Source organism: Phaethon aethereus (genome assembly GCF_964289735.1).
Source record: "Phaethon aethereus genome assembly, chromosome: 1".
In the NCBI taxonomy this organism is placed as follows: Eukaryota; Metazoa; Chordata; class Aves; order Phaethontiformes; family Phaethontidae; genus Phaethon; species Phaethon aethereus.
This window is the reverse complement of record NC_138575.1, coordinates 65721188-65743919: the sequence shown is the minus strand read 5'-3', so window position 1 is coordinate 65743919 and position 22732 is coordinate 65721188. Positions and strand designations below refer to the sequence as shown.

The following is a 22732-nucleotide window of genomic DNA, read 5'->3' as shown; positions in this document are numbered from 1 at the left end:
CCTGTCTTCCCTGCTCCGTCTCTATGATGATTAATAATAGCAGAAGCTTCTGTGCTGTCTTCTCTTTTCTCACTCCTACAGTCTTGTATTTAGATTGTTGCTAATAGCTGTGGCTGCTGTTTCTCCAGCATCTCAAAAATCTTTGCAGTATCCGAAACGCACATTGTCCTTTCTATTCCTACAGCCAAATCCCTTTATTACTGCTTTTGTTGGCTGATTCTGCATGGTGATTCAGTCATCTACCATTTAGTGCATGCCTATACTGGTATGGACTATAATAGATCTCACATGACCTCTAAACCACCTAGCACAGGTAACGGCAGCACTCTAGTATAAGCCAGACAAGGTGAAAAGGAGAGGAATTTTTTCCAGCTCCGATCTTTTTTGACAAGCTGATGGTTTAATATGGAAAAAGATGCAGTATCCATGCAGTAATGTAGCTGAAGAACTGCACGATTCTGTGGCCAGTCCATGAGATATCGTGATTAAAATTGCCTCAGATATCCATATGATATTTGCAAAGTGAGTATAACCATAGTTTACTGAGGAGCACCACACACACACATACTGGCTCCTTCCTATACACCTTACTTTGAAATAAACCAAAAATTCGCTACTATGTTAGACCTGAAGAGGTAAAAGCATTAAATCAGAAACAGAAGATCATCTCTCAGCAAGTTGTGTTCATCTATAAAGCAAAATATAGATTTTGTGTCATGAAAAATATATGGGACTAAACTCTGTGCTGAAGTGACTCTCATTTTCCTCTTCTCACCGTTTCCTGCCATGTTTTGAATTTGTGGCTGCCTTCACACTGGTGTGAGGATTGTAATGTCAATCTCTTAATTCTGTGACTTCTGCTCATTTAAATCCTCATCTGAGAAGTTGGATGCAACTTCACAACGAAAAGGTCCTCAAGTTGAAAACATGGCCCTTGCACACTGCCCCTCAAAGCAGCCAAAGAGCAGAATGATGGCAGCTTGAACGAAAAAGCAATAGCAAAACAATAAGGATCAGCCTAGCCCTGTCAAACTGCCGTGCTCAGCCAGGCTGCTCTTAACAGGGCTCTGAAAGGGCTAGCTGGAGCTGTGACGGGAAGGCAGTTCTGTCTCCTGATAAAGCAAGCGGACATGCTGCATTTCCTTGTAATCCGTGATGCTGGATTTCCCATCTTTCACAATACCATCAATTTTTTGTTGTAGAGAATAGGGGGCGGAGAACAGGAGGGAAGAGCCCAAATAAAAAAATCTTACATTCTTCCCTTCTTTGGACTCTCTGGTTTGCTTTATTTTATCTTAACTGTAGGAATGGATAAAATAGCGTGCCTTAGGACTTGTGTAAACATTATTAGCAGAAAAGTTTTTGTTTGCTCTTCCTTTCCTGATTGAAAGTTACAAGCTGTCATTTTTAAAAAGGCGGAGTACCAACTAATTTCTGGACTGTGCATTTTAGATACAGCTGTACCTACCAGTTGTCACTGTTCAAAAAGCCAGGCACCAACACCAGCCCGGCAAAAGAAGTGCCTAAGAGTAACACTAAGCAGCAAATAAAATATTGCTGAGGAAACAGCACCCCCACCACCCTCCTCCTCCCTTCCTCTCAGTCCATGGAATTCATAACATTGCTGACTGCGGAGCCCTCAGCAGGGCTCGGCGAGCGAGCTCGGGCAGCGCCGGGGCGGCGCGCTCCGCCGGCCCTGCGCACGCAGCGCCTCTCCAAACCCGGCTCATTCACCTCCCGCCGGCACCACCCGGCCTCCAGCGCCCGTCCGCCCCGACGGGAGCCACCACCCCTTCTGCCCTGTTTGCCCCAGCCGGACCAGGCTCCTTTCTGTTCTCCCCCTGGTGGCACTGAGTATCCTTTCCTTCCTAACAGATTCCCAGTTCCCCTCCCTGCTGGGACCTCTGACCTCCACTTTTAATTGCCCCTGTGTGCTCCTTTCCAGCAAGTGGGACACAGATCTGCTTGATCTGTGTCGAGCGGGACACATGATGCTGCTCATGATTGCTCGGCTATGAATGCTGCAAGCCCCGTTTCTGCCCTCGGGGTAAAAATTACATGAACAGAGCTGGAAACAGATACAGCACTAGAATTATTCCAGAATAATTCCACTGACACAGTATTTCTGGAGCATCGCTTCGATCCCAGAGCATTTACTGTTTGAACAAAGTGGATATTTCTGGAGTCGGCTTGTGCAGATGTAAACCTCTCCTCTGTTCTGGAATACTTATTGCACAAATGCCTTTTGCTCAATAGCTATTCTTTCGATCACCCCACACTAGCATGGGGGAGCTGTGGTCAGACCATTCCTAAGGGAAGCAGGATTAACGCAGAGGGCCTGCTCCAGTTTGTTTTTTCTTTGCTATCCTTCAGAGAAAACTTCCAAATCAGGGAGTGTTTGCTGGATGGCTTTCATTGCCGTGCTGCCAGGCTAGGAACTGATTCTACCACCTCATCAGCTAACTCACTCCCAAATTAAATATGGACTGGATGCAACAGGTTATTCCCCTGGCATAAATGTCAGAATCAAATTACATTAGGATGGGGAAAGGACATTGAATAAAACAAAATGCGTAGGATGGTAGTGTGCTTTTTTAACTTAGACCATAAGGTAATTTGCCCTCATTTACCTAAGGTTTTACAAGCACAATACAATGACTTGCAGTCATGTTTTTCCCCCAACACTGTTTCAGTCCTCACTTGATTTTCCAGTAAAGATGGCAAGGGATAGGACTGTGCCAGAAGCAAAAATGGGATGGAAGTGACCACATTACCTAATAGTAAGTGGAAGAGGGAATTCCTGGAGGCAGCCAAGCAGCAAGAGCTTGGCCCCAAGTGCTGCCAGATTAGGGAGTACCAAAGGGGACAAAGGCAAGCATGAAGGTGTCCCAGACAGAGATTGCCCTGAGCAGTGGGGGCAAAGCAGCGCACCATGTGCCAGAGCCCCTTTGGAAAACAAAAATAAAGGTCTTGTACCTTCATAAAAATAAAGGTCTTGTGCACAACAGGCACAGCCTGGCTGGCACCAGAACATCTTCTCTAGTCCACCTAGCACACGATGTTTTTCTAGTCTCTTCCTTGTGGGGAGGAGCTGATGGTTTTGCTGGGAGAGCCCATCAGCCCTTGGGCTCCCTGCTGGAAGCCTGGGAAATCACAGCGGACTGACTTGGTGTCCATGAGTTTGCAGAAGGAGGCCACCTCAGACAGCAGAGACGGCTAAATGCTGAAAATGTGTTTTCACAACTATGGCAATGAGAGGGCATAAATTCATGGAGTGCACTCTGTCTTGAAAATTATACGACAATGTAAAGAATGGGAGTAATGAAAAAAAAATCAGTAATGATGTATTCAAGGCAGAAATAGGTGGGGACCAAATAATTTCACTGTAAGATAACAATGTGTCTTTTGATCAAATTCATTTGCATGACAGGCCAGCTATATTTTTTTAGCAATGACTGAAGTGAAATGCTTCGAGTTATTGCTAGTCCCACTGAACCATCTGGATTTTTCCACGTTCCCGGAAAGCTCGTGTTTTTTTCAGCAATATATGGACCCAGTAGTAAAATTTTATTGTTTGCTGATGGGGTCACAGTACATGCCAGCCCCTGTCAGCAATGGCTGATTTGCATTCAGAGTATAAACCACCACTTTATAAAATCAGCACAAGTTCAAATTCACTACAGAAAAAAAAAAAAGATAATCATGTTTCTTAGGCAGAAAGACAACTTTCCAGTTTATATTTCAGAGCTGGCAAAATAACTAACTATACAGGGGTGTTCACCTGTTACTGAAACCTCCCAGTTCAGTAGAACTCAAATAAAGCATTTCATAATTGATGAAAATGAGGGCATGATGGTTCAATTCTTCTGATCGTCAGGCTCCCATGTAGCTCAGAGGAAATTTAGCCAAAAGCAAAAAGTCAGGCAGCCCCAGATAAAACCAAAAACTCTCAGTAAATCAAGTGTAAAATGTCTTCCACTAATACTAATTCCGATTACAAATGGGTTCACTCTGAATGCACACATGTCCTTTTTGTGTTTGCTTTCTGGAAATAATCCAGCAGTGTGGTTTGCTGGCAAAAATGGCAGAATAAATAGCTCATTTATGTCAATTTTTGAATCTGAAGATGTTATAATTCCTGACACTGAGGCAATTCTAATAGTTTCGCAGACTCACTTCGGGACAGAGACACAGCCCGTGCCATACTGCATGTGTCCAGCTAAAACACAATCAACGCAGCACAAGGTTTCACATAGCAAATCCCTGCAGGAAGATCTTTCCAATTAACTTCCAGCAAAGAATCCCTCCCATGTAGAACAGCATGTAGGAGCTGCTCAGGAACAACAGAGTTATAGAAGAGTGGTAGCAAAAGAAAAAATTACGTGAGAATTATTTGCCCATTTAAAAAAATCAGTGAATGTGGGATAAATGTGGCAGCTTAAAAACACTAACATAGGGCTGATAGATGACATATCAGGCTTGACCCAAGACTGTGGCAAAGCTGTCCCTCATGGCCAGAGGAGAGGAGGGCAGAAGACATGAAAAGGTGGCACCAGTCCTCACCTTGGTGCTCTGCAGCAGCAGGGCGCACTGCCGGGCTCCCTGGGCATGTCTTTGGGCACTAGTCCCCCTGGGCTGTCTGCTCTCTTTGCTCTCCTTGAGCTCTGTTTCGCTGTGCTCGCTGACACCATACTGCTGTTGCAGGGGAACAGAAGGAAAGCGGGTTTAATAAAGGTTGCAGTAAGGGACTCAATGGCTTACAGCTAAACGCTGGAAACATTACAGAAAACATAAGGACAGACAAACAGGTCGGAGCTGAAGTCCAGCAAGCTCTGTGTGCTGCCTCCACATGCTCAAAATGCTTTGTGGTCTCTTCCTTTTCTCTTTCTTTGGTTATTGCCTCTCAACACCTTTGGTTTATCTGTTACCGTTTGCCTTTTTTTGCCTGGTGGGGATGGTACTGTGAAGTAGTTTTAGAAGTCAAGCATCAGCCCAGCCCTAAGACTTGTCAATACAGACAGTAACCAGTGGCGTCGGGAAACAATAAGGTCAGGGCAAGGAAGACAATCTCTCAACTCCTAATTCATGTCTACTGCCAACTCGACAGCTGCATCTTGGAGACCTCCTAAATTACAAGTGGTAACTTTGCATTTAGCAGTCCTGAATGGATTTTTCCTATGAATTTGTCCAATCACTCTTTGAACCCATTTAAATTTATAGCTATCATAACAGCCCACCAGAAACAGTTCCACAACTTAAGCACAGACTAAGTTTTCAAAAGAGAACTCACAAAATTCATATATAGGCTATGTAAAATTATATTTAGATATAGGCTATATATCAAAATCTATATATGTATATATGCCTTCTATATATACATATTTATATGTTTGTAAATATACGTACATAACCAAGTTGGTCTTGGATCATTTCAGTATGTCTTATACAGTGCAAGTCTTTGCAGGTTGGCCAGCTTGTAGGACAGAAGACCCAGCTGTCCTATGGCTCTCTTACTACTCAGACATTGACCTCTATCCTGGGTAACCTGCTTCTTGCTGTTCCCCATCTGACCTAGACTTTTGTCTCCTACTTCTATGTACACAAAAACAACACTGATGACTCACGTTCCACTCCTCCACTCTGTTTTAGGTTTTTCCCCTACATGTACCCGACAGCTTCCCTTGCTGGAACTACTGGGGTACGTTTCGAACTGGCCTCCTGGTCTAGGTGGCCATTGCATGTACTGGGCATTTTTTGAAACTACTAGCAGTATTCTACATTTTGTACATTACGAAAAAAATTATGAACTGCATAAACATTATGTAAAACAGTCATCTCCAGTGCATTCTCCACCTGTGCCAGATAGCAAAAGGACTCTGCAGGACACCGTTAACATAAACAGTTGTTAAAGAAATAAAGCAGGCTGAAAACATCAGCTGTATTTCTCTTCACCATGACACTTCATTTCTTTGCAGCCCACTCTTGGAGAGAAATGGAAAGAAAAACTGTGCCAAATGGTGCTTGTAAAGACGATGCCTCTTGCAGAGCATCCTGCCCCTGGGATGCTGCAGCTGAATAAAGGAATATCCAGGGTTAGGTCAAACTGGGGCATTCCCCAGAGCACCAAGAGTCATTATGGGGGAAGCTATGTGAAGCAGGGCTCAGGGCTCTTCCAGACCAGCTTTTGGGGAAAGCAACTAGTGTTAGCTCTTCATCCAGGGGCCATGTTTTCTTTCAGTTGCTTGGAAAAAAAAATCCAGATTTCCTTCTAAAATTTTTCAACATGCAAGATGTTAAAAAGAAGTATAGAAGGTTTTAATTTAAAGAAGTCACACAGAGAAAGCCAGTGAGTAAAGAAAAGCCTTTAGCTCCATCCCATGACTGTTGATTATGTTTCACAGAACAGTCTCTGATGAGGTGAAGACTAGAAAGCAAGTAGCTTGAAGCGGCATAACATCCTGTGACAGAGCAGAGTATCTGAGCAGAGGTATCTCAACAAAGAAAGGCGAGTTAAACTCCCTAAGCTCTTGGTATGGTATGAGCTGGCACACTCAAGTCTTGCTGGATATTTACAAGATAAACAATGCTAAGGAAGCAGAGTTTCTTTCAGCTTTTCATTCCAAGCCAAAAAGTACCTGTAATCCATTCTCTTCCCTGTTAAAAATCTCTTGATGCAGAGCTGTTAGCTGTTTTGAGCAGTAGTTTGTCTAATTTTATGAGCACTGTTTTGCAAGCCTACCTGGCAGACTATGAAAACAAACTTCTTGGTAAAAGATGCTTTCTCTGGTAGGAGGCCAGCGTGTGCACTGCGAGCACTAGGCACATGTCGGAAGAAAACATATCCTGTCATCTCTACAACTTGCCAGGTGAAACCTCCTCAAAACTGTGGAACAATCTTGAAAGTTTAGTTTTCTTTTGGCTCATTTTCTTTGTACACTTCACTGTGAATCTGTCACCTCTCTCATTCAGTATTTATTCAGAATTTCTCATTTTGTCCTTTCCTCACATAATTCAAGCTGACTTTCTGGTGTAGATAGAGGAAATCCCTTTTGTCACTAGGGTGGAATGACCGCAACCAACCAACTGCATCTACAGATTCCCCTACTCTGTTACCACAACATGGCTGAGGTTCAATGCCTTTCTTGCAAAAAGAAAGCTGTGACTTCTAGGAATGTTAATTTAGTACTTCCAAAATTACATGCTGGTTGGCAATATAAAAATTCATATTCTTATGCACACAATTGTTTCTTTTTCCATGAATATGTATAAAATGTGTCTTTAGGTCTAAAGGCAGCTCTGTCTTCTGCTGTACCCGTTTCTGGTGGGAATTTGTGTGTTTTGTCTTTTTTTCTTATCCCTTTTCCCATCTCCCATCTCCCTGAAAATCTGGACTGTCTAGTCCTGTCAAGGGGTCTGCAGGACCTGTTGATTTCACAGATCAGAGACCAGGCCAGTTTTGCACAGCTGAGAGGAAGGTGGCTCAAATTCAGATATTTCACTGTTATGTAAGCCAAAGCCAAAGCAGATGACATTTTTCTTGCACTGTGTACAAAAATATTAGCACCAAGACTAATGTGGCAGGAATACAAGTAATTGCAGGAATGTTATAGGCTATAAAGTATAGAAAACTTATTAACAGCCTTCATTTGTTGTTGTTGCTTTCCAGATGGAAGTCCCTCACTGAGGCAACACTTACCTTATAGACATACCTTTATTTAGCGTGCTAGTCATCAGGCATGTAACCTCTGAGGAAGGCAGCTCTGAAAGCCAGTGACCATGTTACTATGGTGCTCCAGGTGCATTCTCTACAGTTCGGACTGTGACGAAAAAATTGCTTGAATAAATCTGTATATGTAATCTGGTTTCCACTTTCCTGCTCACATGTGCGCAAAGTAATCTCTATGCCTACCGCTCGTGCTACTGCCTTTAAGGATGCAGGATGTTCCTCTTGTTTTCCTCGGTTCTCTCTCATCACAGTTTGAAGGCTTCAACTATGCTCACTAATTAACTTCTTCCATCACTGATTGAGCCAGACCAGCTTACATATGCTGAAAATCAGGTGCATTTTCCCAAAACAGATTACTGTGATGGAAGACATGTTTGCTTTATGATTTCCTATTTCCTTTTGACTCAACCTCTTTGTCTCACCTCTCATGTTTTATATTTCAATGAGGCAGAATTTCCATTTTGCAGTTTCTGGAAGGTCTCATCTGATTTCACTCAGCAAATTTCTCCACAGGTGAAAGTGCTGTATCAGAAATGTAAAAGCTGCATCAGCAGATATCATAAGAGTGCATGAGAATTAGCGATAGCAGGACTAGTAATTCACACTGGAGAACTGAAACCTCTTTATCATAGCCCATTCCCAAGTAAGCTGCCTTTAAAGGCATGAGAGAAGAAAATTGAAGGACATGCCATCAGAAGGTTTGCCAAATGCACTAACCTCCTCACTTCTCCCAAGGGGTCACATCCTTTGGAAACTATTGCTTGAGGTGGCCTGCTCTTGTTCCAGTCAGCCCTCATCTCCACATCAAATACCATATCACACTCAATCAACTGACTACAGAGCTTTAAATTCGTACTATTGAAATGGTTATCTCTGTTCAGCTTCTTGACCACCACATCTCAGAAGTTTCAAGCGCTTTGGCACTAATTGACAATGATCCTGGCAGCCAAAATGCCTGATTCTCTCTAGCTCAGCTCTCAGGTAACTGCAAAGAAAAAGGTTGGAGAAGTTTGTGGTGGAAGGGGGAGTTTGGTATCTTCAGTTGCATCTGATCCATAAAAAACACAAGCCTGTTCTGATTTACGGGTTTTGACTTAGATCCTCAAAGTGATTTTTATTATTTTAGGCATTTAATGTCTTGCAGCGTTTCAGCAGGTGATTCAGAAAAAAATAAATATGGCGACTACAATCCTCACATCATCATCAGAAGTTACATCTAGGAAACAGTAAACTCAGAAGTTTATCTGAGCGCCTTCCCGCCCTGAAGCTGCTGGCTGCTCAGGACTTTGTATTAAGGGTCAAGCTCACCTGCACTAGTTCCTTCTTACGGTCCCGGACTGCGTATTTCCTTTCAGTTTGCTCTACACCTCCAGAAGAGCTCAGCCAGCAGGGAATACTGTTTTCGGGGACACAGGGAGCATTAAGGCTACCTGGACATAGTCCTGGTTGTTTCAACACACCTAGGGGATTGGGTCCCTTAATTCAGCACATGCTTTAGCTCCAAAGGCTGGAGGTTCAGTCCCTGGAGGCAGTAAATTTTATAGCCCAGCCTACTGTATCTACTACAGAAAAGAAGATTGGTTTTTTATTTGCTTAGATTGCTAAAACCATACTCAAAACCTGAAATTTAAAAGCAAAATCAGCCTTTCTTTTCAAAGATTAGATAATTTGGCTTTAACGCAAAACCAGCACCGTGTCAGGAAGTATGTGGCAAATTCAGTGCCCCAACCCATCAGTTCTAACTCACGTGCTTAATTCTGTTTTTCTGAAGCTCCCTGACGGTGGCTGGGTCAACAGCACATCCTGCCAGCCGCAGCCCCAGGCCTCCTTTCTTCGACGTTCACACCTCCCACCTGAGGCTGATAGCACAGATCTAAATACATGGTTTTGTCCTGGCAGAGGCTCCCCTGAGCCAGGCGTTTGGCTCCCAGCTCTTGTCATTGCGGCCGCTGATAGGGATGCAGGAGGAAGAGCGTCGGGCTGCTGATGGCTCGCCTGTGCCAGAGATCAAGCGAGGAACTGCGAGGTGAATAAAAGGGGTCTGTGGGTACTATGATTTTTTTTTTTTTTTTTAAAGCTCATGTAGCTCCTTTCAATTGAAGTATTTAAAGAGATTTTTTTGTCCAGATCGGCTTTTCACAGAGAAAAGTAGTTAAGATACCACTTTCAGGTCTCTCGGGAGATGCCAAATGCCTTGTCGGATGAAGCCCTAAATCTGTCAACCAGCAATGCTAGATAAGGAGTGGTCCTGCAGAGCTATTCCCAAACCACCCCCGTTCTCGCCCCACGGCCCCTGCCGGCGCTTGCTTGTTTCCAGGAATTACTGGCCTGCTGTTGAGAAACGCGGCTTCGCTCCGGTTCCCAGCGCGGCCGTGAAAGAGGCGGGGGCGGCCGCATCCACACGCGCATTCAGCCGGGGAGAGGAGCTTCCCCTCGCACCCGCTGCGTGGCACAAAGGACCCGGAGCCCGCGCGGGCACGGCCCCTCGCCCGGCCTCCCCCCCGCCTCGGCTGAGGCAAACGAGCGAACAAAAGCAGGGACTTTCTCCCTCCTCCGCCTCAGCGCCCGTGTCAGGGCCAAGGAGGAGGCAGCGGGCTCTCCCTGTCACCGCTCTCTGGTCCCACTCCGGCCGCGCCACGTGGGCGGTCCTCCCTCCCCTCTGACCAGAAAGACTTGCACTGGGACCTCAGATCCGATCACTCGCTGCCGCAAGCCACGGCCCTAGCCCACTTGCCTTCTACATTTTTTGGCCCCTGTCATCAAAGCTGCTAAGACCCCTCGCTTTTAAAATTCCTAAATACCTTTGAAGTGCTGACCTTCAGTATCGCAGCTTGCTACCTTAACGAGAGGGCAAACTACCAGGTGAAGCTCAGGTCAGCCTAATGCGCTTCGTTTCCCTAAGCTCCCTCCACAGCTAGCGAGGAGAGAGGCCCTTCATGGCATCTTCCAGATTTGCTAAATTAGCCCTCTTCTCTGAATCACCGTCTGAACAGACTTGCCATGCTCCGTTGCCTGCAGCGGGAGCCTGAGGACAACCTCTGAGATCCACCTCCCGCCTCACACACAATTGTGGTGTGTGAGCAGAGCAGACTTGTGTTTTTTATGGATCAGATGCAACTGAAGATACCAAAACTCCCCCTTCCACCACAAACTTCTCCAACCTTTTTCTTTGCAGTTACCTGAGAGCTGAGCTAGAGAGAATCAGGCATTTTGGCTGCCAGGATCATTGTCAATTAGTGCCAAAGCGCTTGAAACTTCTGAGATGTGGTGGTCGTTGACAAACAGTGTGAAAGTTTTTGAATCAAAGGTGTTGGCTGAGAGTGTATTACTAAGCTACAGCACAAAGCACAATAATGGCTGTTAAATTGTTGTTGTCATTGCTACTAATAACAACAGCAAATAAAGTATATTTCTGAATTTAAGATGAGAGTGTTTTTCATCTCCCTTGAGGAAATCAATCTACTCCAGGGACCCGTAGTATAAATGCTGCAAAGTAGGAAGGTGGCTGCCTTTTCCATTGTTTTTTCTTCCTCTAAGAGCTTGTCTTTCTGCCTTTATTGTACCACCTTATTGTCACCCTTACGTTAAGGTTGCAGACCACTTTCCCTTTTGGGTACACACTGCACTGAAAGAAAATTTACTGGTCTTTTTTACCTATGCTGGAAGATAAAGCAGTGGCTTATTTAGGGAGCTTTCCTGATAAGACAGCAAGTAGCAGTGACGATACACAGGCCCAGTTCAAATTCAACTACTTACAAAACAGTCTTTATCACAGCGAGCATATGTTTTGTCTTTGCAACACTCAGTTGCGCAGGCGGCTTGATGGACCCCTGTCATCAAAGGAGGACAACAGCAAAAAGAACAAATGTTGTACCTCACTCCCAGCTAAGGATAAATGGAGACCTGGTCCTGCCAGTCCTTGGGTTTTTGCACTGGGAAGTGTCTTGTTGCATCAGTAGGACTATCTGCAGCACATAAAGCACGGCACTCGGGTAAATTGTTACAGGACTGAGATATTATATATTTTAGGATATTAATACATTATATCATGAGTCTCAAGACATTTCTCCAGACTGAAAATGGGCCATGTCACATCAGAATATATCCAAAATCAGGTCCTGAATTCGACATAGATCTTTTTTAGTATATCTTGTCAGAAAACAAGAGGAGAAATCTCTGGCTTTCCTTGCAACCAGTTCCATCAACTGCACAGGTAATCCTATTTTTGGGACAAGACTCTTCAACTGCTCAGTCTGGGCCCTTTTTTGTATCTTTCTCTGACACATGTACCTAGTTTTTTGTTGTGTTGATCTTTACATCAGGGATTCTATTTCCACCTTCCAAAATCACCTTTCCTCAATATTTCTTCCCAAAACTCCCAGCCCCACAGAAGTTTGGAGACTATATACGACAGTGGCTCCATGCAATTGCAGACATCACGGATATGTAATCACTTACTTCCCAAGTTTTGGATCAGCAGCATGTGGCCTAAGCCCAAGCAGAGAGTGGAAGAAAGGAAGAAATAAAGCAAGCAAGAAGGAAAGAAAGAGAGGGAGAAAGCCCAATAGGGATAATATTGCCCTGTGTTACATCTCTTTGGCCACTACCTCCACCATAAATGCTTTGAGGAAAAAGTGGAAGTTGGTCCATTCTTGCAGCTGGACATTCCCTGTGCATCAAGCACATCCCCAGGCAGCCACTTCGTCAGACTGAGGCACACTGTGCACCCTGGCGTGACACCAACTGCACTTGACCGAGGTTGAGTATCTAGGTCCATGAATATCTGCAGTGCTATGTAATGAATAATAGAAATACAAGAATTAATGTAATAAAAAAGCCAAAGTTTTTCAGATAGAAAAAAAAAATAATTACTTGGGTGCAGAACTCTTTTATTATGAACAGTAGGTTTTTGAAGTTGTATATCAGTGTAAAAAACCAAAACAAAATAACAGCCCATATTTCAAAATGCAGTAGCATGCAATTAAATTATCATTGTTATGGAAAGCTCTTTTCCTTTCCTCTGTCCCCAGCATACTATATTTTTCTTTTACTCTGTCTCCAGAACCTCCAGTATCAAAACCACTTAGTAACTGCTAAATAACTATGAATTAACTGAAAACATTTATAATTTTTTATATATTTTTTTTTAAAAGAAGGATTCTTTCTTGTGTTCTGGTCTTGAGACGCTTTACCTACTGAACAGGACAAACAATAATTACTGACCTTTTCATATCCAAACTCTCATCTTTTGCTCCTGGGGTAGAAATGGAGGGAAGAAGCAAATTAAAAGGACTACAGTGTAACTAAGTAAGTAGAGACAGAATAAATACAAATAAAAAATATTCTTTGCCAATGGAGACAATCATTTCAATAGTCAGTGTAGCAATGGAGGCTTCTATAATTCAGGGCACCTGAAAGGGATGGAGATATTTTTCAATAAAAGACATTGTGTGTGTACACACATCTTTTTGTGTGTGCATGTGTATTTACATTTAATGTCAAGTCTCATTTAACGACAAGTCAAGTGTAATGGTCTTGAGAAATGCTCTCAGTAAACAGTGAAGATTTTGTAACAGACTTGTGTTTCACTGTAAGATTACAGGTTTTTTTCTTTCATCTGGGTTTCTCTAGAGACAATTAGTACAGGCTAAGTAAGATAAACCAAGACAGGATCTCTGTGTAGGTGACTTCCCACATCACCATAAAAAATTACAATGGACAAAGAGTCGTATACAGTTGATGATGCAAATTCTCTGTTCTCAGTGAAAATCAGATGTTGCTCTCACAGCTACAAGGCAAGGGATGAAGTGAGTGTGTCTCTGTGTGTGTGCATGTGCGACCATCATGCATTTGAGTATTAAACACAAGTCTACCTTGTGCAAGGCCAGAGGGATGATGAAGTACAAACAGGTGTTTAACTTCAGCTGTAGTAGCACATAGGTTGAGCTCTGGGGTTTTGCAGTTCTCAAAGTGGCCTTTGCACCGCTAGTGCTTGCTTTTGTGAGGACATTTTGGTAGTCCTGGCAGTCTCTGGCAGTCCTCCTTGCATCCATAGACCCACTTAAGGAACCATCGCTCCCAGAAGTTTGGAGCACAGAGAGGCAGCAGAACTTGTGTCTCTTCTGCATGAAGTCCTCTTCATATATCACAAAAAGAGGCTACATAGAGGCATGGCCTTCTAAGATCTATTCCATGAAGGCAACCCACCAGAAAAGAGCTGACCTAAAAGCTCTTTGCCAGGCCTGTTTATAGGTTAGTCAGCATTTGGGGACAGAGGTGGGAAGGACAGGAGAAATCAATATGCAAAGTAGCACATTAAAAAGGAATTATTTTTTTTCTTTTGTAGATAAACTACAGTGAGTACTTGGTCTCTTTTCCAATGATAGGATTTACGTTGCTGAGTCCATTAGTGGTTTGAAGAATGCACTGTCAGTTTTCATACCTTATAAACCTTTCTTTTCTTCCAAACAATTTCAGAAGCCTGTATAAATCTCCTACTTTTTCAAACAGTGTGAAGCGTCTCCCTCTTTCGGCAGTGGGTGATAGAATGGCCTGTATGGAGTCATTAATTATTCTAACATTTTAACTAACAGTTGGACACAGAAACAAAACCAGGACAAGTATTGGGAAAAGAAAGTGGATTTAGGAAAAAAGGATAATGAAAGAACAAAACTAAAGGAGAAGAAATTAACATACAATGCGCATTACCTGAATTTCTGCATAATTCTATTTAGTCCATTAATGTAATTTAACATCTTTGCTCTACTCTCATCTCTCTCAATCTCTCTCTCTACTCAATCATCTCTCACCAAACACACACACTCATTAAAGTCACTGTTAAAGTAAAACAGCTGAGCATGACAGGGCTGGGAATAAGGTTTTCCCACTGCTTAGCTGACAGAGTAATTAAAAAAAAAAAAAAAAAATCAAACTCCTCATCTGTAACCCATCATTGTGTCAATATTATACAGGTTGAAATAACTGTGTACCAAAACAAGCTGCTTTACAGAACTGATAAGTGTCAGACATCTTGGGTAGACAGTCTTCAGCATGCACGAACCAAAGAGCTGTTTTCTGCTAGAATCATTTTCCGGCAGATTTCTTTCTACAGACTAAAACTTCTTCTGAATTTACAAAGAGAAGTGCTGCTGTGACAAGCAACACTTATAGCTGATGAGAAATTAATACAATAAAGAAAGGCCACTAAGAATACTTGTAATTAATTTAAGAAACTTCAGAAGTCCCCTACAGTTTCCACAACCAAATGAGAACACCACACTTCTGTGTATTAGTTTATTTAATTCTTTATCGCCACTAAGAGCAAGTAAATTATGTTGATACAAACGGTAAACATATACATTCACTAGAGCCTCCCACAATCCCACAGAGCTAAGGGAAACATTAAGGGATGTTACAGGATTAATGCTTTCATTCTACAATACGGATATATGGCTTTCATACAAGTTTAAAAAAATTGAATAGGTAACACACTGCTAGCTTACAAAATCAATATACAAACTGAAAAAAAAGGAGAAGGAACAGGAAAAAGAGTGTAACCCATAAGAAGATATCATATAGCACTGGTTTAATAGATATATACAGAATTAGAAATCCATTGAACGTGATATTCAGGCTTTAATTTGTTATTTTGACTTTCATTCCTTCTTCCTGTTTAACACCCATACTACAAGTATTAATATGATTTCTGTTTTACTTTGTTCTTTCCATCTTTTTGTCCCATTTTCCTCACTTTTTATTGGCAGAGAAAAAGCCTTTTTCTGCCTGGGTTTCTACCTTAACACCTAACTGAGGCAGTTTTTCCAGTTTGAGGCTTTGAACAGAGCTCTTCCACGCACTTGGTGTGACAGAAGAGAACATCACTCTGATACGAAGTCCTGCTGGCCATTTCATTGGCATGTGTTTTGCATTCTCCTTGGATACAGCTATCCTTAAACTGATACACTGGCAAGTGGGAAGAAACCTAGCTCTTCATCCTATATACTACTTCTGTATCCTCGTGTAAACAACACCACGGGACAAAAAGCTCTTTCATTTCTACTTTAGCTTGACAACATGGCAGCACTAGTTGTGACACACATTTTGAATTATGGATGTACTTTTTTATAGAGTTTTGTTTCCCCATATATAGAGAAATATATGCAGTATGCGTGCATGTGTATTAAGAGATCTTCTGTGTCTGATGCTGACATCCTCATTAGGTGGTTTCTAGCTCCAAGCTGCAGCAGTGCTAGCCTGCCTCTGCTTCAGATCCCCTCAGCCACAACAACACACTCTGGATTATCAGAGCCATTTCCTTCAGCTATAAAAATCTAAATGAACTACATAATTATAATATGGGAAGTTTAATGAATGACCTAATAAGAAAAGTTAAATAATGCCTCGTTGCCAGGTAGATTAGGGCGAGGGAATTCAAACAGTGTAATTAATTGAATGAAACTGGCTGTGGGTAAGACAGCCCTGCAGAGGCTATCCATTTTCCTAGCTTTACATCACAGAATTCAGGGCTAAAGTTTTTGTACCGTCTTTAACTTTGAATGACCTTCTGAAATGGGAATACTTGGGAGCCTTTCAACTCTCATCAGTAAATTCACACGTTGGACACATGCTTTCAGTTTTGTTGTGGGTTTTGTTTGTTATTCTGCTTTTTTTAGAAAGGAGTAAGTGTAGGTACAGTTTTTCATATGCAACACACTCAAAGACGAGCAATTTAAAGGCTAGGAGATACCTACTGAGTGTTTAGACATCTGGGACCCCAAGACACTGCACATTTAAATGGCAGAAAGGATTGCACAGCCCCACCAATGAGATAATGATAGTTGAATATAGTTGAATTCCCATGTTCTCCTTGAAATATCTCACTTTTGCTTAGGTCAGAGTGATGAGGCCACAAGGCAGACTGCCATTTTTGAAGAGTAGCAGAAAGGGAACATTAGGAAAATTATTAGACTTCAGCATCATTTAGTTTTGGTCCAAAAGCACACAAAGTTTTCTGCTGCTATGAACAAGACTACTTAGACCTTCTCCAAATGCAAACACGCATGGGGTGGAAGAGGATCTCTCCATGCTCTACTTTATTTTGCTCGGGCAAGTCTTCCGCTATTCCTGAAGCTCTATGGACCATGTGTCTTCCCTTTAATTTGATGGTAAAAAAGGACATAGTGGGAAATGCAGCTTCTTCTTATCTAGCTAAGGTGTTTTTCTGTTTGAGCGCAGACACTCTTTTATCTTTGTCTCTAATTTTCAATCAATCAATTTTAATCTTAGAAGGACACAATGAGAGGTACCTGATGGTAGGAGCTTGCTGGGGCTGTTTCAGCCCCAGAATGGGCTCATTCTCCAGCAAGAAATGGAGAACACAGCCTCAAGCATGAGGAAAGATCAACAATATCCACAGAAGTTTGGCTCAGAGGTAGAGTACCTTAGCAGAATTGACAGAAAACCTACAAATACTATCAAAACTAGGGATGAGTGGGGGAAGGCAGACAACAGGTATAATCCGTCCCTGCAAAGGACAGCCAGATTTTTCCCCTTTGAAAAACAGTACAGTCCAGAATGATATGGAATTAGAAGATGAGAATCAGTGAGTTACAACTTAGTATCTAACTGCATGTACAACAAGTGTTTTCCTTTCCTGGAGCCTTGCCTATAGTTTTGCTGCACTTAATAGTCTGTTAAATATGCCAGGCTGACAAGCAATGATTCTCTTTCAATATGAGCACTTCTGTCAGGAGACATGTCAAAGTTAGAAAATGTCCCAATCCCCAATCAAGATATAGACAGGCCTAATTGCTTAGAAGCATGTCTCAGCCTACTCAGAGGAAAGAAAGGGAGCTATACCTAAATTCCCCTACGTTTAAAGTTGCTAGAATCCAGAGTCTGGATGCAGATTTGTCCTAAGCTGGTGTTCAGGCATATCACCCCTCTCTTTTCTAAGAGATTTCAGTGCTTAGAAAAAGGCTGTCATTGGGGGGATTTCTACCATCTCCTCATACCATATTATAGCTGTAGCAAATGCAGATGCAAACCACTTCTCAGAGGGACATTTGTGAAAACAAGCTTCAGTCAGTTAAACTAGCTAAACAACACACCTATGCTAAGTCATTTTCCATTGTAACAGGATAGCACCAAGAGGGTAAAACACGTATTTCATCTGAAGTAGCTGCCCCCACAGCACTGTCAGACAAGCTTGCCCTCCCAAAGGAGGGAGGGTAGAAGATCAGAAAGCAAATAAGGAGAAATTTCAGAATTACTCAAGTGGAAACTAAGCCAAGATAGGGTGGGAAGAGGTTTTGTTCGCATATTTGCCTCTTGTTTTCTTGATAATGTCACTAGTGAAGCAATTATTCCTGTTTAGGTATCAGGTACCTCCTTTCAGAGCTGACTTGACTGACCTGTTCTATTCAATCCTCTTCTGTGTTCTGCCATGAATTACTTTTATCATCTCCTTCATAGCCAGAGTTTCCACAGAATGTTTTCTGCTGGTTTCTTGGAAGTTTTCTGCTTGTTTCTTGGAAATTTTCTTCATTATTTATAAACTATGACAGACACAACTCCAATTACTGTCAACAATAAGATGTCAATATAGATCCAAACTGACCTATAGGTTACTGTGGCTAAGTAGTACAGAGGAAGTGTTCTCCTGTTTCACACCCTTTGCTACCAGGACTGCTGTGCTTTCTTCTGGTCCTAACTTGTTCTTTTTCTGTTTGTTTCTTTGTTTTCTGTAAACTCTCTCCATGGAGGCCCTACACCACCATAGGAACTTGATTGGCCTCCTTCAAAAACTATTAGGAATGTTCCTTTTTCAAGCCAGATGGGCAGTTAATCAAAAGGGCCTTAAGGTGTCAGAGGAAACACAGGGGAATTTATTTTCTTCTTAGTCACAGAGGTGGAAATCAGAAGTCACATCTAAGGTTTGCTAAAGGATAGTCAAACTGTGGGTCTCAGCATCTTTCCCAACTCCTGCCAGCTCCCTGTGAAACATGGACTAGATAAACCAGTGTAAGACAATGGTGCAACAGTGTTTGCACTCAAAGCTGAACCACTTTAAGTGAACTGATGCAGCATTTAGACAGACAAACCTTTGGTGAGTGAAAAAGCTTCTTTCTCCCTTTGCTTTCAATCAGACCTACCAATCCATTAGTTTAAGTCTGAGGCACAAGCACAGGTAGACCTGATTACACCATGTACAAACCAAATAGCACCTAGAACCACCCAAATATGAGCCTTTATGATTTTGGATTTGGTCATTGCACATCCACCACATGTTGGGGACATTTTTAACTATACCACGGGCTCAGGTACGTCTAACAGCATAGTCAAAATAATAAGGACATCAACACGAACTGCAAAACACACCCAAGGAGTTTGGGAAATAATTGTGTGACTAGTCTAACTTGAGCTATGTGCAGCCTTGGCTAGCTGGCTTAAAAAGGTTTTGGGAACGTCTACAGAAGGACTTGCCTCACTGTGAGCTCAGATCAGCCATACCCTCCATTGTGAGAAAAAAGAGGGCAAGCTCTGCACTTGTTATAAATTTTTTGCATAGAAAAGTGGAGTGATGTTAGTCTGGAAAAAGACTCTCTGCTTGTCTACAAGCTAGTCCCAAGAGAGCAATGTGATTTACTCAGATGAACACACCCTGCCGCAGCTTTGCTGAAGTCAGTAGGTACCCGCAGCAGTACAAGGGAGACTATTCCTCTTGACCAGCAGGCAAGCCTGCAGCCTACACAAATGGCAAAGCTTACTTCTTGCTGTTGAATTTTAAGATTTAGAATTCAAAAGCAATGATTTTGAAATTAATTTGGACACTTAAATCCCTTATGTTTCCTCTAAAAAGTCTGGTCTGCTGGTCGTTTAATTTGTAAACAACCCTTTACCTGGGGACAGACCAGCCCTTTGTCAGATCTTTTTTCTACTTCGTGACTTTTCTCAGGACTTATTAGCATTTAAAATGGGTAAAATTGAACAAACTGAAAATGAGCTGGTTATAATGTTTCTTTTTTTCTCCCTGCAGACTGTTAAAAAAAAAAAATCCCAAAACTATCTTTATTTCAACTGAACTTTTCCAAGGTCTTTTTTCTTATATAAAAATGGAAGAAAGCAAAAGGTACTGGGTTTATATTTCGCTTCTGCTCTACTAGCAGAGAAACAAAAATTAATTTCATTCCTATTGGTCTTAAGTCCCCAAATTGTCCCTTTTTTGGTCAAAAATATTAACTATCTATCTCAGGCAGTTTCCAAACAGATTTCTTCTGTTACTTCACAACAGACATATTATTTTTCAACCAGCTATAATGAAAATCAACAGGAAGATTCCTACTGATACAAAACGGAGTTGGGTCAGGCAGAATTGCAACAATTTCAACCACATTTTTGTGAAAAGGATATTCTCCCTTCTGGCAAAATAAACAAATAAAAGAAAGCATTTTTAAACTTTCATAGGTAAAACAGAGGACACCACCATCTGCTAGAGCCGATATGCTAAAAAATTGAAATTTTTGCTATCATTCCACTTGGAAAAATCATTGCTAGAAAATTGTGAAAAATGAGGATGTTTCTATGTCCAAATGTTGCAAGATTTCAGAATTTTTACTGCCAACATCCAAAATATGGCCAAGGATAGGTTTTTACCTGGAGATGGTGGCATTTTCGAATGAACATTCACCACACATCCAAAAAAATTATATGCCTGTAAATAATCAACAAAATGCCCCCATCCTTTCCTTAAACAAAAAATTTCATACAGTTATCCAGATATAATAAGAACTTAAGAAGCAAGTCTGTCTTTTACAGATATAAGGTCCCAATCTTAAATATAATTGCTTCCAGCCAGACTCCTATGTTCACACAGGGCACCACTGGCTTCAGCAGAGCTCCACACAGGTTCGGGTTCTGCTTGCATGGAGTAATTACCAGATTGAGACCTATGGCAAGACTTGAGAAAAAAATATTTTTAAAACCTCTACATTGTTCAATATACAATAAGACATAATTTTCTAAATGAGTTTGGAGTCCTTTATTACAGGCCTCTCAAAAATGTTGTTAGGGTTATACATTAAAAATACTAAAGTAATAAAAAAAGGATTTTTTTTCTGTGTTTGTTTCCTTCTATGGTACCATTAAGCTATAAATAATTTTAGGATAAAATGCCTAGGTATAAATGAAACTGTTAACTGATCGTGTTTGCTGATGTCCCTTTCTCACGTTGCCCAAGTTGGCTCCATTAATCCAGCATCTTCTCTTGTTTCTTGCCTTCCTTTTTCTTCTTCTTGGATTCTGTCAAGATAACAATAAACATAAAAAATTAGCATCTAGCAGCCACTGCAATAAATTTCATCCAATACCCCTGAAAGTTCCCCTTGTTTTCTCTGTGCACATAAGAACTAATTTTGTTCCTTCATTCTGGACAAGGAAAGGGAAAACAGAAGGAAAAGAAGAAAAAAAAGGAGCAGCCGAGGCGCTAGAGAAGACGGAAAGGGGGGTGCATGTCCAGTTCAGAACCCTTCCTATCTGAGCAGCTGACCCTGTTTGGCATGCAAAGCATTGTCTCAGGAACTTGCTTCGAAAATAAGAAAACAGCAGGCAGCTCCTGGAGAAACCGGGTCATGGCTCAGTGGAGAGCTGGAAGAAAGCTTTGCACACACACTACCCACACACATACCCCTCCCTTGCTTCCTTTCTCTTTCATTGTTAGTCTTTGGCTTTCTCTGAATATAAGAGCAACTCCACAGCGTGGTGAGAAAGCTCACTTGTTTCTTCAGCTTCTCCATTGCCAACCCTTCCCCCTTTGTCTGGGACAAACACCTACGTACACTTGAGAGGCAACTGGAGTTTGGCCTGGAGTCATTAGAGCACGGTCTGTCCCGCCAGCTGGTACTATAGGATAGGGAGGGGACCAGGGAGCATCTGCTGCTCTGATTAATTTGGGGTAAATAAGGGAAAAATGTGAAATTACAAGTGAAAGGTTATATATCATACTACCACCTGTGGTAACTTCCACTCTGCTATAGGGTACTGAGGTGTTCTACAGGTAGAGGAAATTCACAGAGGGGCCTAAAAAGTTAATATGAATGAAGGGCATTAGGTACTCTTGTATCACATGTCGCCTTGTAACGGGGGAAATAACAGCTCTCACTGGGAACATGAATAAATCCTTGCGGATACTACCACAAAACACAGCACAACAGGTACTACAGAGAGATGGAAATGGAGTTTCTGTGAAGCATCTTTCCTGGAACCAAAACGGCAAGCAAGTAGACCCATGTTTGCCTTAACCCAGATTTCACTTTCCACCTTTGTTTCTTCCTTCTCAAAAAACACTCCCCTCAAAAACAAACAAACAAACAAACAAACAACCTGAAAATCAAACAAACTAACAAAAACCATCTCAGGTTAAATAACAAATGTCACCGTGAATGAGAAGACAAACATTTGGCCCTTAAGGTTGTACTGTTCTTTGTACAAGATTCTTTTCTGTCTGACCACTTTGCGTAACATAGACAGCCAAGCACTCATCAGCTCTGGTAAAATCAGTTTACTTGCATTAAAGCCAAGGGAACTACAGGGACATCTTTCAGCTATGGATAGGGCCAGGGTACCTTCAGCAGAAGTAAAACTTAGGTTATCACATTTCTCTGACAGCTGTTTTTCCTGTTTGTTAGTGTTTGTTACATTTTTTCTTCATCTTTTTCAACAAGACAAAAATAATTTCCAATAATCCTTTAGTCAAAGCAAAATAAAATACCTGTCTCATGTTTGGTCACATAATCTGCTCTAAAATCTCCTTCCCTTAAAAACTTTGCTTGACATTTAAGGGGATAATACTTTAAAAGAAGAAGTAATTTATTTTTGTTTGAAAATGTGCAAATTAACGATTTCCTTTTTCCCCTACCTTTCTATGTGTGTCTGTGTTTGTGTGTGCATGGGTGAGTGTACACATGCCTGAAGTCTGGAGCCATTCACAGAATCTGGCACTATTTTACA

General features: G+C 41.8%; 1 protein-coding gene across 1 annotated transcript in view; it reads right to left on the bottom strand.

Annotated features, from left to right (window-relative positions):
- Window positions 1-20972: 20972 nt before the first annotated feature.
- Window positions 20973-22732, bottom strand: part of PTN (pleiotrophin) — a gene marked incomplete at its 3' end in the record, with an annotated part of 50892 nt that continues 49132 nt past the window's right edge. Inside the window, exon 5 of the mRNA XM_082014476.1 lies at window positions 20973-21025. Coding sequence (XP_081870602.1) covers window positions 20973-21025 — 53 coding nt within the window. The remainder of the gene's footprint in view (window positions 21026-22732) is intronic.